Source organism: Carlito syrichta, unplaced genomic scaffold, assembly GCF_000164805.1.
Source record: "Carlito syrichta isolate Samal-C Ts95f unplaced genomic scaffold, Tarsius_syrichta-2.0.1 Scaffold308224, whole genome shotgun sequence".
NCBI classification, from domain to species: Eukaryota; Metazoa; Chordata; class Mammalia; order Primates; family Tarsiidae; genus Carlito; species Carlito syrichta.
Window position 1 is genome coordinate 377,066 of NW_007252320.1, and position 17,252 is coordinate 394,317.

General features: G+C 42.2%; 1 protein-coding gene across 1 annotated transcript in view; it reads left to right on the forward strand.

Moving 5' to 3' along the window:
• CDNF (cerebral dopamine neurotrophic factor) overlaps positions 1-16,507 on the forward strand; it is a 41,269-nt gene extending 24,762 nt beyond the window's left edge. The window contains exons 4-5 of the mRNA XM_008065315.2: positions 1,396-1,655; positions 16,497-16,507. Of these exons, the coding sequence (XP_008063506.1) occupies positions 1,396-1,574 (179 nt within the window). The 3' untranslated portion in view covers positions 1,575-1,655; positions 16,497-16,507. The remainder of the gene's footprint in view (positions 1-1,395; positions 1,656-16,496) is intronic.
• The last annotated feature ends 745 nt before the right edge of the window (positions 16,508-17,252 follow it).

The following is a 17,252-nucleotide window of genomic DNA, read 5'->3' on the forward strand; positions in this document are numbered from 1 at the left end:
CCGCGCCTTTGGGAGGCTGAGGTGAGTGGATTGCCTGAGCCCGCGGGTTCGAGACCCGCAAGTTTAAACTAACCTGATGTCCTACGCCTACCGGGATTGACTAAATTACCAAAGCACTTATTTTATCACCCTCTACAGTACACCCACCTCTCTGATGCTGGTGCTTGGGTGCCTGCCAAACTGCCTGCTAACATTCTTTTTTGTTGTTGTTTGCTTTTTTCCCTCTATCTTTTCTTTTCTTTTTTTTTTTTGAGTTGGAGTCTCACTTTGTCGCCCAGGTTGGAGTGCAGTGGCATGCTCATATCCACCCCAGCATCGACCTGCTGGGCTCCGGCGATCCTTCCACCTCGGCCTTCCAAGTAGCCACAATTACAGGCATGAGCTACCACGCCTGGCTAATTTTTTGATTTATTATAGAGACAAGGTCTCGCCATGTTGCCCAGGCTGGTCTTGAACCCACGGGCTGAGGTAATCCACTCTCCTCGGCTTCCCAAAGTGCTGAGATCATAGGCTGAGCCACCGAGCCCAGCCAGGAAAAAAAAAAAGCTCAGCCGTGCTTGCTACCCCTCAGAAGATTCTCGGAGCTATATAGGCCCAAACTCTTGGAAAGAAAGTTATCTAAGGACACAGTTCATCCCTTTATCTTTGTATATACAAGTGTGTGTATGCACTTGTGGGGCATATTTACATATAACCTGCACACCTCCTCCCATAGACTTTAAATCGTCTTTAGATTACTTATAATACCCAACACAATGTAAATACTATGTAAATAGTTGTTATAGCATATTGTTTCTTACTGTCATATTGTTATATTTTATTGGTTTCAAATATTTTTGATAATGGTTGGTTAAATTAGTACGTTTGGAACCCTTGGATATGGATAGCTGCTGTGTTACATTCTTCTTAGGTGTGTCTTGGTTTCTGGAGTTGTTTTCTGCTTTGGATCTTGGGGTAGTCCGCACCAAGATAACCAACATCATGTGTGTCTTTTTAAGTGTCTCATAGAGTTTTTTGGTTTTGGTATGTATGTTTGTGTTTATTGTGAGTCAAGGTCTCATTCTGTTGCTCAAGCTGGAATGCAGTGGCATGATCATGGTTCACTGCAGCCTCCACCTCGTAGACTCAAGCGATCCCCTCTCTTACACTCAAGCGATCCCCTCTCTAAGCCTTCTGAGTAGCTGGGGCTACAGGTAAGCACCACCACACCCAGCTAATTTTTGTTGTTGTTGTTGTAGAGATGAAGTCTCAACATGTTGCCCAGGCTGGTCTCTAACTCCTGGCCTCAAGTGATCCTCCCACCTCTGCCTCCCAAAGTGCTGGGATTACAGACATGAGTCACTGAGCCTGGCTGGTTTTGTTTTTTAATTGTGCTTTTTTCTCTTTGGCATTTAGAAAAGAAACTGGACTTGGCATCAGTTGACCTGTGGAAGATGAGAGTGGCAGAACTGAAACAGATCCTGCAAAGCTGGGGAGAAGAGTGCAGGGCCTGTGCAGAAAAAACCGACTATGTGAATCTGATCAAAGAACTGGCCCCCAAGTATGCAGCGATTTACCCCAGAACGGAACTCTGACCTTGATCGCCAGTACATCATGGCTTGTAGTTAGAGAAAAAGATGACTCATTAAGATATGGACGTGTTGATTAAGGATAACCTGGACTTGCAGTGTTTAGTTATTGCACTTTTCGTGTCAATATCATACCTCAGAATTTTACTTGGGTTTGTGATATTACTGATATCTTACATTTGCAGTGTACCCAAACCTAAGAGTACCTGTCTTATAATTTTCTTTCAAGGACTATGTAAGTTATTACTGCCTGCCTTCTAAAACTGGGAAAAGTGAACTACTGAAAACCTGATGAAGTCAATTGATTCCATGAGGGAAGTGGGTGCTCAGAGACGCCTCTCTGTACAGCTTTATATATATAAGAGTATATAAAACTAGGACAAAAGAAACAATGGTTAGCCGATCTAATGCACAACTTCAGTCCCAAACAATAACCTAACATAACCAAAAATTTTTTTAAGAACACATTTTCTACTTTCAACTGCAAGCCACTTTACATTTTAGTTCTCTTTGGGATTAGAAATAGCCCAGTAGGACTACTAGAAGGTAGTGTTTCCTATCTGAAGAAAATGTACTTAAACTTTAAAGAAAATAGATCAAGAATCCACGTAAGGCCTGTTGCAGTGACTCATACCTGTAATCCCTACTCTTTGAGAGGCCATGGTGGGAGGATGGCCTGAGCCCAGGAGTTCAAAACCAGCCTGGGCAACATAGTGAGAGCTTGCCTCTACAAAAAATAAAAATTAAATGAAAAAATAATAATCCACATAAGTGTAGGCAGTATTTGGCAAATTGTATCAGCACTTACATTACTAGTTGAACAAAGCTTACGTCTTTTTCATTCTTCATGGTCATATGTCAGAAAAGTTTTTCTAAATTTTTTTTTAATTTTAATTTTTGAATCGGGGTCTCACTCTGTCACTCAGTCTGGAGTGCAGTGGCATGATCACAGCTTGCCATAGCCTTGATCTTATGAGCTCAGGTGATTCTTCCGCCCCAGCCTTCTGAGCAGCTGGGACAACGGGTATGCATTACCACACCTGGCTACTTTTTTGACATTTTGTAGTGATGGGGGCTTTATACTATGTTGCCCTGGCTGGTCCTGAAATCCTGGCTGATCCAAGCTACCTTCTTGCCTTAGCCTCCCAAAATGCTGGGATTATAGGTGTGAGCCACTGGGCCAGCCTGGACAAGCTTTTGATTGAGGATTAAAGCATATTAAGAACACCTGAAGGCAACACGGGGCCTTTTGGTTCTTATTGCTATTTCATCAGCTTTAAATTGGAAAATCATTTTTGGTTTCATTTTCTGACCTCATAAGAATAAGAAATGCATGGTAGAGGTGAATGAATCTATATGATGGGTGGAGGTGGGGAATACTGAAAAACATTTTCTTGGAACTTTTTGGAGTGAGGGTAATGTCCTATATCTTGATTGGGATGATGGTACCATGGGCGAATACGAGTGTCAAACGCATCTGGTAGTAAAATCAAGATCTGAGCACTTTCTTGCATGTAAATTATACATCTAAAAGATATAATTTACATGCTGTAGAAAAATTATTTGAAAATTAACTAAAATTGATTCAAAAAAACCTTGTTCTTCAGATAATTGCATTGACTGACTGGGAATCTTTATAGGGGATGGAGAAGAAATTTTCCAGACTGAAAATATACATCGGAAGTACAATTTTCACTTTTAAATGCTGTAGAGGTAAATACACTTTCAGCTTGGCAGTTGGGAGGTAACTGAATTTTCAGAAAATTAATAATTATTAAGAAGATATATATATTTTGTAACTAAAAGAAGAGAATAAAAAGCTTTGGAATGGCTGAAGTGGTTATTGCTTTTGGATTCTGGCATCTTGATCATTATGTATAAAGCACCTCCTTTATTTGGATCATATCTTTAAAAAACCCAAAGTTCGTTTTTTGTTTGTTTTTTTAAAAAATGTCTCCTAACCTTCTTGTTTTTCTTTTTGCATTTAAACCTATCAAGAAGTGTATTGTTTGAAAATAGTATATTTGGGCTGGGCATGATGGTTCATGCTTGTAATCCCAGCACTTTGGTAGGCTGAGGCAAGAGGATTGCCTGAGCCCACAGGTTTGAGACCAGCCTGGGCAACTTGGTGAGACCTCGTCTCAAAAAATTAGCTGGGCATGGTGGCACACACCTGTAGTTCCAGCCACTTGGAAGGCTGAGGTAGAAGGATCACCTGAGCCCAGACTGCACTGTAGCCTCACCAACAGAATGAGACTCCAACTCAAAAAAATAAATAAATAAAAAGGAGACCACGACGACATGGTTACTAAATGTACTGTGGTCTCTGGGGGTGATTTTGGAACAGAAAAAGGACATTAGAGAAAAATGGAATAAACTTGAATAAAATATGTTAAAAACAAAACAAAAAAGAAAATAGTATATTTGACGGGGTGTGGTGGCTCACATCTGTAATCCCAGTACTTTGGGAGGCCAAGATGGAAGGATCACTTGAGGCCACGAGTTTGAGAACAACCTGGGCAATGTAGTGAACCTAGGAGGTGGAGGCTGCAGTGAGCTGTGATTGTGCCATATTTCTGTGTCATTTTTTCAGGATTTAAATCTAGGTCACAGTAACAATGCTCAGCAGGGCACTCAAACAATGACGTTTTGTCTGGTTTTTCAAAGAGAACTAACTGTATGTCAGTGCTTCTCAAACTGTGCATGCAAATCACCTAGAAATTTTGTACAAAAAGTAGGTTCTGTTTCAGTAGATCTAGGGTGGGGCTGAGATTCTGCCTTTGCAACGAGCTTTCCAGGTGATGTTCGTGTCACTGCTGTGCCAGGGACCACACTTTGAGTAGCAAGGGCCTAGGTCAAGGACCCTGCAATTGGTGCAGGAGGTTGATATATGTTGACTGATATATATTTTTCCTTTTGCCAGTGTCAACCTAAAAACGTAGAGAGGCTCCCTGTGAGAAAAGATGTTTATTTGGGAATAGGGCATTGCCATGGGAGTACACACAATGTAGTAAACTGTATTTCGATTCAGGGAGGTAAAGGAAGACAAAGGTTTTTAAAGGAAAAAGTGAGGATTACATCCTTGTTTTGAAATAATTATTCTTGGTTACAAAGATCAATAATGAGTGATGCCAGTCTGAGGCCTGACAGGCAGTTGCTGGGTAGATGCCCTTGCAGAAATATTTTTTTGGTGTAAGGTTATGATGGCTTGTGTGCAAGACTGTGTTTTTTGCAGTCTTTGGGATCATTTTGTGATCAGGCATACAAGCACCAGAACCCTCCCTTCATGGCCACCTCCAGCTCTAGTTGTCAGAGTTTTCCTAACTTTAGTAACTCCATTTTGATTTTGATTTTGATTTTGATGTGATAATTTTCACATTGGTCTCAATTAGTTTGGTTTTTGATAGAGTTGAATATAGCAATAACAACAACAGCAAAAAGAATAAACCCCACAAGAGTTTATTCTCATATGTAAAAGGCTAGAAGTAGCCAGTCCAGAATAAATGCAGCAGCTGAACAAAGTTATTAGGGACTCGGTTTTAATGTTTTTGTTTCCCGTCCTGGTGGTAGGTTCCACTCTTAACCCATGGTGGAAGTTGGTGCTGGAATTCCTAATCCCAGAAGGGAGAAGGCTTGAAAGGACCTGCCTCTAATCTGAGTTCACGTCTTTTTTTTTTTGAGTCGGAGTCTCACTCTGTCACCCAGACTGGAGTGCAGTGGCCGCTCCCGGCCACCGCAGCCTCGACCTGCTGGGCTCCGGCGACCCTTCCGCCTCGGCCTTCCAAGTAGCCGGAACTACAGGCGCGCACTACCACGCCCGGCTAATTTTTTGATTTATTGTAGAGATGAGGTCTCGCCAAGTTGCCCAGACGGGTCGCGAACCCGCGAGCTCAGGCAATCCACTCACCTCAGCCTCCCAAAGCACGGGATTATAGGCTGAGCCACCGAGCCCAGCTGAGTTCGCTTCTTTAAGGTGGCCTCCCTGACCTCCACCTCCATCCCATGCCCTATGTAACACTGTGTATTTGCTGTTGACCAGAACTTAATCACATGTCAAACTCGGCTGTGAAGGAGTTTGGCAAATCACATCTTTTATTTGAGTTCATTGCTGCCCAAATAAAACCAGGATTTATTTATTTATTTATTTTTACTAAGGAAGAAGGGGGAAATAGTTCGTGGCCACAAACCATCTCTTCTGCCACATAGTGTAATATTTTTCTTCCCATGAATTTTAGTTATAATTTTTGATTGTCATACTCTAAATAATTCTTCCTTCTCCTTGCTAGTTGCATCTTTTATAGATGTAGGCAGTTATGTTTTTTCCTTTTTACTTTTTTTGGTTTGACAAGAGGTAGTTGCTGTTTTTCCTTTTTCCTTTCTTTCTTTTTAAGAAAGCAGGATTTATTGAGAGGATCAAAAAGCTCCCACAGCCGGAGGGAACCCGAAGGGGTTGCCCTGTTATTGTATTTTAAATTGCATCTTCTCTCATGGTACATGTGTTTATATACTTTTTAAAATGTGTGGTTTTTGCCTAAATTCATAAGCACACAAGATTTAGAAGTCAGACATTCTGACAAAAATGACTAAACTCTGAGCTAAAAAAAAGTTCACCCAAGCTGGGCTCGGTGGCTCAGCCTATAATCCTGCGCCTTGGGGAGGCTGAGGTGAGTGGATTGCCTCAGCCCGCGGGTTCGAGACCTGCCTGGGCAACTTGGCGAGATCTCATCTCTACAATAAATAAAAAATTAGCCGGGCGTGGTAGCGCATGCCTGTAGTTCCAGCTACTTGGAAGGCTGAGACGGAAGGATCGCCGGAGCCCAGCAGGTCGAGGCTGCGTTGGCCAGGAGCGGCCACTGCACTCCAGTCTGGGTGACAGAGTGAGACTCCAACTCAAAAAAAAAAAAAAGTTCATCTAAACAGACGTTATTCCTGAGCTAGTCTAGATTTCAAAAATTCCAAGCAGAAGACCCTTTAATTTGGTTCTTATAGACAGGGAGACCAGAGATAACACTTAGAGCACGGTTTAAAAGTTGTAGTTCTTCATTTGGGTATGAATAATTGGTAATACACACTCCACCAGAAAGTTTTAAAATTAGACTGAATTAACTTGGCAAATAGGACAAGAAAATATTGAATTAGTAGACCTCTAAAGAGTATTTTGTGCTCTGAAGGCCCTGTCTACAGGTTTAAGCAGCTCTTGATAAGTGTCTTTTCTAGGCAGATAGATGTACATTTTTATCCTGTGAGTCTCATCCAAAAGAAATGATTGTCAGGTGACCGTTCTTCCGATGTGCTTGAAATAGAACAATTCCAACCAAAGGGAATCCTGCTGTATGTTTATCATTCTGAATTTAGAAGCTGTTTTTAATTAGTCTCTATCATTCATTTTAATTTTTTTCTCTTTGTGTTTTAGTTCAGGGATCTTAGGCTTGTGATATCAACAAGGGATTAAAATTAGAAACCTAATTGCATCAAGGTATTAAACACCTAAGAATTTTTTTTTCTGGTACCACAGAACAAAGGTCAATAGAAAAAGGAATGGGCAGCATGGATTATTTATTAAGAGATGTTTGTTTTGGGTATGCTTTTTACTGGCCAAAGTTTTAAGAATTGGGATTCATTCAGCACTCCTAAGGCTGAATTTCCAACTCTCCCCAGTACCCAGAGTGAGATGGATACATTAAACATTTAAGTGTGGTAGTTGACAGAGGTTTGGCAGTTAGTTGTGAGTGAAATGGATCTGCTTGAAGGCACATGCTTTAAATGTGGAATTTCACCTCCTGGTCCACTGGCTCTCAATCTTGGCTCTGTATCAGAGGCACCCAGGGAATGATTAAAAGCCTAGAAGGCCAGGCTGCACCCCAAATCCATGACTTCAGTTCTGTGTGGTGGTAGAGAGGGGAAAGAGAGTCTCAGGTGTCAGTGTTTTTTAAAGTTCCCCAGGTGATTTCTTTCTTTCTCTCTCTCTCTTTTTTTTAAGATTGGAAAATATAGTTTATTTAGAAATTTGAGAGAGATGAGCTTTACCTCCCCAAGGTGGTGGTGGGGGGAGGTGGTGGCAAAACTCACTCCCCAGGTGATTTCAAGGTAAAGCCAAGTTTGAGAGCCACTCCCGGTGGTTTTGCATACAATTCTGAGGTCACTTGGTGTTTAAAAGCTCAGCCTGTGCAGGTTTGCTCTCCCAAAGTTGGACGGTTGACTTTGCAAGTTAACATACGAGGTCTGGCAAGTGGTGCTGATAGAGATCTGCTATATCTGTTCATATTGCCATAGCCCCTAAAAAAGGGTACGGCAAGGGTTCGAGCGCTCCTGTGCATTTCTGAGAGAGAATAAAAGATGTGCGCTTTCCCATATCTCCTAAGCACTTCCAGTAAGTAGCTTCAAAGGAACCTTAACTTCCCTGAAGACTATGCCCAGTAAGCTGAGAGATATATACCTGAGCACATTCCTGAAAGTCCCCTTATCTCCTATGCACTCCCAGTGAGTAGCTTCGGGGGATCCTTGACTTCTCTGCAGACTAAGCCCAATCAACTGAAAGATATAAATCCCCATTTATTCCCTTTTCTTAGTAGTCATAAGTTCGAATAATATAATATCGATGTAATCGCAAGGCTTGTGATTTGTATAATTTTTGTAACAACAGAATTGTAAGTTTTGTGATTTGTGTAACGTTTGCATCATGCATGATGTCTTGGGCCTTAGAGACTCCCTTGACTCTATGGCAAGCTTGATTAACACTTCTGTAGGGCCTTACTGATAAAAGCTGTGAGATACCTCTTATATCTGGCACCAGGAAGTCTGGACTGAAAAATGTCCCTATTGATAAAATGCTAAAATGTGGCTGTAACTTAAGTTCTATAAAATACTCTGCAGGTCACGTGGCTAATGTATAGGTGCCAACAACTCTGGACTTATAAAAGCGGCCTGTAAAACTTGAAGGGTGAGCAGAACCATTTTAAAGAGGCTAAAAGCCCACTCTGCTCCCTGGATTTGAATTCAGAAATAAAACTCTTTCTACTAGTTCCCCACCCCTTTTGATTTATTGGTATCATGGGAGAGCAGCTGAGCATTATTCAGACCATAACAATGCCTTTTCTGTGGACATATATTTGCTTATTAAGATACTGTGAGGGATGGGTGCAGTGGCTCACGCCTGTAATCCCAGTGCTTTTGGAGGCTGAGGTGAGAGGATTGCCTGAGCCCATGGGTTCGAGACCAACCTGGGCAACTTGGTGAGACCTCATCTCTACAATTAAAAAAAAAAAAGATACTGTGAATTAGCTGACCATACTGACTAATGGATGATTAACCCACATTTAGAAGAAAAGAAGAACACTAAAGACAGAATATAGGCCCACGATCCAAGTCCAAAATCGTTGGAATCACATGTTCTTGGGATTTATAATTTCTCATATTTTAGAAAGGGAGTATAGTGCATATACTAATATTGCATACCTTCCTTCCCAGCCCCCTCAGGGGCACGGGTCAGCACCCTGTAACACCCTACCACAGATAGGGATCAGATTTTGTCACCCGAAGAATTCAGGCCATGTCATGAGTCCCATAAAATAAATTTTGATGTTTAGACCTTTTTGGATTTTGGAATCTTAAATCAGAGACTGTGGAACTACCATTTCATGGTGATTCCAATCTAGATGTTATCAATCATTGATAGAAACTTTGGCTGTCTTTTACAAAACTTCCATAGACTTCTAGAAGCTGGAAAGCACCCAGGGCCTCAGAATCTAGGACTCAAGCTGTCTTGCTGCTTTCCTCTGGTCATCTGCCTTCCTGGAACAGGGAGCAGGTAAGCAGGAAATACCCTCCAAGGAAATGCGCTCACACGCAGTTGTCCTTCCCCATGCAAGCTGTGGGTTTTTTTTTCTTCAGGTCATCAGAGCCAATAAGCTGGAAGCAGCCCTTCCTCCCCCTCTCTGAGTCCCCACCCTCAAGACTCTCCTCTCATCAGACAAGCAGTCTACCCCATTCAGACTTTGCAACCAGCCGTTTGATATTCTCTCTGGCTGTAGTGTTTACAATCGGCTGCAGAAGACGTTGTTTACAGAGCTCTTTGCCTTTTTTCCTTTTGAATTTTTAAAACCCTATTTTGGAAAGAACAGATCAAATGTTGGCTCCTTAGTGACAGAGCAGCTATAAATACATTCTGAGGGATCTTGGGCTGTGCAATTTCTAGTCGGCAGTAAACTTGCTCACCTGCTAGATAGTATCTAAGAATATATGTGTACGTCCCAGGAATTCACTTCTAAAAGTCTTCCCCTGACAAGTGAAATATTTACTTATAAGTTTGTATTCTTCTTCAGTTCTAAATTAACAGAAAGTTCCTTGTTTCTTTCAGAAAGCATTCAGAGTTTTCTTCTTTCTAGGTATTGATTGATTGATTGACTTGGTGTCTCACTCTGCTGCCCAGGCTGGAGTGCAGTGGCACAATCATGGCTCACTGTAGCCTTGATCTCCGGGGCTCAGGTGATACTCCTGCCTCAGCCTCCCTAGTAGCTGGGTCTACAGGTATGTGCCATCACACCTGACAAATACATTTTTTTAAAAAATAGAGATGAGGTCTTGCTATGTTACCCAGGCTGGTCTCAAATTCCTGGACTCCAGCAATCTTCCTGCCTCAGTCTCCCAAAACTGTGATTATAGGCATGAGCCATCATGCCTGGCCTCCTTTCCAGATAACATTTACCTCTCTAGATAGTTCATAGTGTCGCAGCACCTTGACTTGGGATGCAGTAAGTGCTCAAAAGCTTGGTTCAGACCCAGACTTTGAAAGTGACCTTTGTGATCTGTTTTCTCTAATACAGTTTGTTGGTGACCTCTAAAGTTTCCTTCTGTTGGAAAATCTTATTACTGTGATAGCGTCCTGAATACACAAAGGTAGAAGTAGAAATAATGAGACGAAGAGAGCACTGAATTGGAATTTGAATCCTAGGTTTGCCTATGGTTAGTTGTGCTATCTGAGGAAAACTGTCATTCAGCTCTTCTGGGCCTTGGTGTTTAAGTTTAGAATGTAGCTAATCATGTCTACCGAATAGGGTTATTGTGAGGATTAAATGGAAAAATAGAAGGAAAATAACATAACAGCGTGCCGAGCACAGAGCAGACACATCAGCAAATATCAGTGAACCTGAATGGCACTTTTTTTTGTTTGTTTTAAAGACTTCATGAACTCTCACAGCATTCTAAATGAAGGCATGAGTATTGGCCCATTTTATAGATAAGGAAGTGAGGCAAAGGTGACACTTTTAGTTATTTGCTCACTGAGGCCAGAAAATGAAATCAGATAGCCTGACTTCTGGATTGACAGTCATATTTATGTACTTATTTGTTGATTGATTGAGTCTGGGTCTTTGTTACTCAGGCTGGGGTGCAGTGGCACAACCCCAGCTCACTGAAGCCTCAAACTCCTGGGCTCAAACAATTCTCCCACCTCAGCCTCCCTGAGTAGCTGGGACTACAGGCATGTGCCACTAATTTTTTAAAAGTTTTTTGTAGGTAAAAGTTCTCACTATTTGCCTAGGCTGGTTTCAAACTCCTGACTTCAAGCAATCCTCCCGCTTTAACCTCCCAAAGTGCTGGGATTATAGGCATGTGCCACCATGCCCTACCATCCCTGTTCATTCCATCTTTCCCTGAGCAACTTTATTTTTGTTTCCCCGGGTGAAAAAAGTCCTCCAAGGAAAACGTTTTGCTGGTGTGGAAGAGGTGAAGCAAAAATGCCAGAAGCGGCCGGGCTCGGTGGCTCAGCCTGTAATCCCAGCACTTTGGGAGACCAAGGTGAGTGAATTGCCTGGTCCTGTGGGTTCGAGGCCAGCCCGGGCAACTTGGCAAGACCTCATCTCTACAATAAATAATAATTTAAGAATTGGCCAGGCATGATAGCGCACACCTGTGGTTCCCACTACATGGAAGACTGAGGCGGAAGGATCGCGGAGCACAGCGGGTGGACTCTGGGGTAACTGTGAGCGTGCTGCACTCCAGCCTGGGTGACAGAGTGAGACTCCCACTCAAAAACAAATAAACAAACAACAACAACAAAAAACCTAATCAAAATGCCAGAAGCCCTAAAAGACATCAAAACTGATGAATTCAAAAACTGTTCTGAGCTGTAAGTGGAAAAGTGTCTCGATAGGTATATTGCATCAAACAGATAGTACTTTGAAGATGACTGAAGTTTAAACATGTACGAATAATTACACACGATTTTATAAATAAATTTCAAGTTTTGGGGGGGGTTCCTCTTGTACACACATTTTTATCTCAGCCATTTGAGAAAAAAGTGGTAAAAGGGCACAATGTGCTATTACCCCCCTAAATACCTTACACTCCCTACACAGTCACCAGATACCCATCCAAACTCAGGAAACTAACATTAACACCATACTATCTTCTAATCCACAGATTCCCACTCATGTTTCACTGATTTTCCCAGTAAGCTGTTTAGATGTTTGGTTGATATCCAATCTAGGATCACGCATTGCATATAGATAGCATGTCTCTTTAGTCATCTTCAATCTGGAAAAGTTATTCAGTCTTTCCTTATCCTTTGAGGACTTGACATTTTTAAAGTATAGACCAGTTACATAGAAGAATATCCCTTGACTTGAGGTTGTCTAATGTTTTGTCATGATTATATTCAGGTATACACAGGGATATCACAGAAATAATTAGCACATTCATCAAAAGGCAGATGATGCTGACTTAACCCATGGCTGGTGAAGTTAACTTTGATTGTTTGGCTTAGATGGTGTCTGTCAGGTTTCTTTACAGAAAAGTTAATGAATAAGTACTTTGTGAAGGAATTTTAATAAGTATGAAGCAAGGGTGAGTGTTGTTAGATGCCCATTAAGATGTTGGTAAGTATTTTGTGGGGAGAGAGCTTGAGACTGTGTAAATATCTGGTTGCTCATGAAAACTTTGTCCACTAATTTTGGCACCCACAGATGCTTCTCTCCTGAACCAAATATTAAGATGGTTAATAAATAATTATATAATGCTACCATTTCTTCGGCAATTGTTAGTTGGCATCCTACTATAAGGTAGAGTGTTTCTTTATTATATATTTAAATTAGTATGAATTTGCAGGTTCCCATTTTTAGAATAAATTATAATTCCATATAATTAGTAGCATTATTTACTTTTGATGATCAAGTTGACCCAGATTTGACCACTGAGAACCTTTCGAGGCAACCCCTGTGACTTTTGTCAGTCTTCATCATTCTTGGAGAATCCCCTTATTTCCTGCCACAAGAAATTCCAAGCTCATCTTGTATTTTTCCTACCCCAACCATGAAATCAACTATTATTCCAAGGAGTTCTAGTTTCTTTTAGTTGAGAATGGCATTTAGAAACCAATATTTAGGCACTGAGAGTGCTCAGTGCTATGAAAGTGTCATTGATTCCAGGCCCTCTTGGTGGATAGAGCTATGCACACACGAATACACTCATACATACATTATCTGTATCAACATATTTTGGAAGCCCTGCATTCACACCATTGCCTCCTATGACAATCCAACATCATGTAAGTTATTCTAGTCTTCCCTTCTCTATATTTGTCCCTCGTTTCTTCAACAAAAAGAAAGCTGACTCCCAATATCCTTAACGTATTTGATTAATTCTTTGGGATGCAACCAGTCTCTCATCCATCATGGCTATGAGCCTCTGACTCACACTGGCCAGCTCAAGTCAAGAGCCAAGAGATTTCCCCCAGGCCATATTGTTTTGAATCAATCTGGACAATTACACTGAGCGAGTTTTTACCTGTGGTTAAGTGCAAGGTGTCTACAGTCAGAATGTCAGGTTTGCATAACAGCCATCCACTAGCTATGCAATTTTGGCAAACTAGCTAACTTCCTCTAGTCTCTAAGGTTCGTTTCTTCAAAGAGAGGCCATAGCAGCGAGAAAGCAGGTCATCCTGCTGCTTCTTGCTGACTTGCATATGGATCCTGAGTCTCCGAATGAAGGACTCCACCTCTCCAGCCAGATATCCATGGATGAAACAAGGAATAGCACCTTCCAGCAGGAGAGTGTGAGAGGGTGTCAGTGGTGTGTAGCTGTACCAGCCCATTGGAAGGGAAGTGTCAAAGGGGCTTGCTTAGACATCAGCTCACTTGGGATTACTATAACCCACTGCAGAATAATGTAAATTTGGGGCCTCAGATTCTTTATTTGCAAACTGACAACGGTCACATGGGCTTTGCTACCTTGGAGAGTTATGTGAGCATCAGAGGAGTTAATGTTCCCCAGTGTGTGAAGTGGATGCTATTTAAAGAATATTTTCCACTTCCACCCTTTTCAAAAGTAATACGTATTCACCACAGAACATTTAGAAAACCCAGATAAGCAAAAATAAGATAATAGCCATCACTAGTCATTCCATCAAGTAAAGATAGCCATCGATTCTATCTTGCACTGTCCTTGTAGTCCTGTTTCTGGTGTACAGTATGAATACTATTGAGTGCCCACTCTCTTTTCTTTCTGTGCAAGGTAGGGACTAGATTCCCTCTGGGTCCCACTCCCTGATTCTCCTGAGCCTCCTGCTGGCTGGCTCCCATAGTACAATATCCCCACAAAGCAGTGGACAAGCAGGCCAACGTCCATGTATGCGCGTGTGGTCAATGCAGCGTGCACTTCTCTTGGTGGGCACATCTGTCTGGGGTTCCTCCTTTACAGGACGCCCTTCTTCCTTCCCAGGTGCAGAAGGCCAGGGAACAGGTTTCCTCACTCTTTGATCACAATAAGTTGTCTTCTGCAGAAACTGGTAGCTGGCTGGTGTCCAGATCCCAAGGGAAACAGCCATACAAATCTTTTCTATTCCAGTGCCGCTCACTAAAGCTTCTCTGACAAATGTCGCTCTAGGAGAGATTCAGAGGATGTGGAGGGATGTATGTGTGAGCTCTGGGCGGGAGATCACAGCTCTCACAGCTCTCAGAGATCACACACAACAACTCACGGGCTTCTCACGCCTCTGCCTTTCCTTTGATGTTGGACCAGCATGTCACCTGGTCCACTGACCACATGCTTGGTCATTTTGTAAACGTTTTTTGTATTCTCAGAAATTGCAAAACACATATCACTGCCTATGGAGAAAAGAGGACAGAAGAATATGTAAAAGTTAGATGGTTTTTCACCAAACGACCGATGGAAGGACACTCATCCAAGTTCAAGCTTACTTTGCATCTCTGAATATTTCAAACTCACCAGTCTAGGACCCTGTTCTGGGACTGTTGCCTTTATATATCATTCATTTTTGATAAGTGTATTAATATGTGCTTGGTATTCTGCTTATAATATGTTCCTTCGTGTCTGTTATTGATTTGGAATTTCACCTTGAGAGATTTGAGACCTTTGTGTCTGGAAGGTTTTATTCATCAAAAAAGAAGGCTCTGATTAGAACACAAATGACAACCAGACATAGTGGTGTCCACCTGTAGTCCCAGCTACTCAGGAGGCTGGGGTGGGAGGATCGCTTGAGCCCAGGAGTTCAAGGCTGCATTGAGCTATGATCACATCACTGCACTCCAGCTGGGGTGACAGAGCGAGACATTGTCTCAACAAACATACAAGCAAACAAACAAAAGCCTCCCAGAATCAAACCAGACCCCACAAATGAGCCTTGAGCCTTGTCTGTGAATGCTTTCCTGTGTATTAGTTGATAATAGATTAATGTTAATGCCTGGATGGAGCAGAGGCCTGAGGGAGATGGGGAACGTTCCCCAGGAGAAACTAAAACCAAGTTTCATCTCCACAACTTTGTGAAGTTTGCTGGTTTCATCATTTAGCAAGCATTTGGATGTAGCTCATTATTTTATGTAAGTCCATCACCCCCACCTTGTTCTTACTTCCCTTCTCACCAAGCTTAGCACTGCTGTCATCACTGTTTTGCATGTATCTGCAACTCCTTAGACACTGCCCAGTCCTCTGCTGACAAACCGATGAAATTTGTCTCCAACTGCTTTACCGCTGCTCCTGAAAGAAGCGCACAACCACGAGGACTGTCCTGTTATGGTCTGAGTAACGCTCAGCTGCTCTCCTTGATACCAGTAAATCAAAGGGGCAGGGAACTGGTAGAAATGAGTGTATTTCTGAGTTCAAATCCAGGGAGCAGAGCCAGACTTGAAGTCTCTCTAAAATGGTTCTGCTCACCCTCCAGGCTTTTTCTTTTTCTTTTTTTGAGATGGAGTCTCACTCTGTGGCCCAGGCTGGAGTGCAGTGGCATGCTCACGGGCACCGCAGCCTCGACCTGCTGGGTTCAGGTGATCCTTCTACTTCAAGCCTTCCAAGTAGCTGGAACCACAGGCACATGCCACCACGTCCAGCTAATTTTTTGGTTTATTGTAGAGATGGGGTCTCACCAAATTGCCTAGGCTGGTCTCTTGAACCCATGGGCTCAGGCAATCCTCTCACCTCAGCCTCCCAACGTGCTGAGATGATAGTTGTGAGCCACCACACCTGGCTCCTCCAGGCTTTTACAGTTCACTTTTATAAGTCCAGAGTTGTTAGTACCTATACATTAGTCACGTGACCCACAGAGCATTGTACAGAACTTGAGTTTCAGTGCATTTATCGATAGTGACATTTTTGGGTCCAGACTTCTTGGTGCCAGGTATCAGAGGTATCTCACAGCTTTTATCAGCCGGGCCCAGCAGAAGCATTAATCAAGCTTTCCATAGAGTAAAGGGAGCTCACGAGGCTAAGACATCATGCATTATGCAAAAGTTATACAAATTGCAAAACTTATGATTACACTGATACAAAAGTTATACAAATCACAAGCCTTATGATTACATTGATACTATATTATTCAAACTTATAACTACACAGAAAAAGGGAGTAAATGGGGATTTGCATTTTTCAGTTGATTGGGCTTGTCTATAGGGAAGTCAAGGATTCCCTGAAGCTACTTACTGGGAATGCATAGGAGATGAGGGAACTCTCAGTGCTGCTGTGCTCAGGAATGTGCAGGAGTGCTTGAACCCTTGCTATGCCCTTTTCTAGGGGCTGTGACAATACGGACGGGCATTAGTGGGTGTCTGTATCAGTTCCCCATTCGCCTGTGACTCTTAACCTCTGGGATCCCTCAGTGCCCAGGGATCCCTCAGTGCCCAGGGACCACCAGGGTGGTCCTATCTTTTTTCTCTAGTCAGTTAACTCTTCTGTACCCAGAGAAGACCATTTCACATCTTCTGTCCTTTCCTGAAGTTCCAGAACCTCCTCACTGGTCCTCCCTTTCCACTGACGACTTTGACTCCAATGGAGAAAATGAAATCTTCACAAGGGAATGTCTTTTACTTTCCCCATGAAATCTACCAACCTTCTTGCCTTTGGACCCATATACTTTTCTCTCATGTTGAATAATGCTCATTCCTTCTCACTGACTCAACTTTGTTCCTGCATCCTTCTCTCTCCTGCATCCTTGTTTTTTTCTTCATTTGGGTTATTCCCATTAACATCCAAATAAGCTGTATGATTTCTCATCTATAAACAAACAAACCCCCAAATCTCAAACCTCCCCAAATCCCCCACTATTGTCCCATATCTCTGCTCCCTTTATTTTTTACTTTATTTTATGATTGTTTTTTGGTTAATTTTGATATATATATATATTTTATTATAAAGATGTGGGGTACAATTCAGGGTTAGGTATACAAACGTTGATTATGC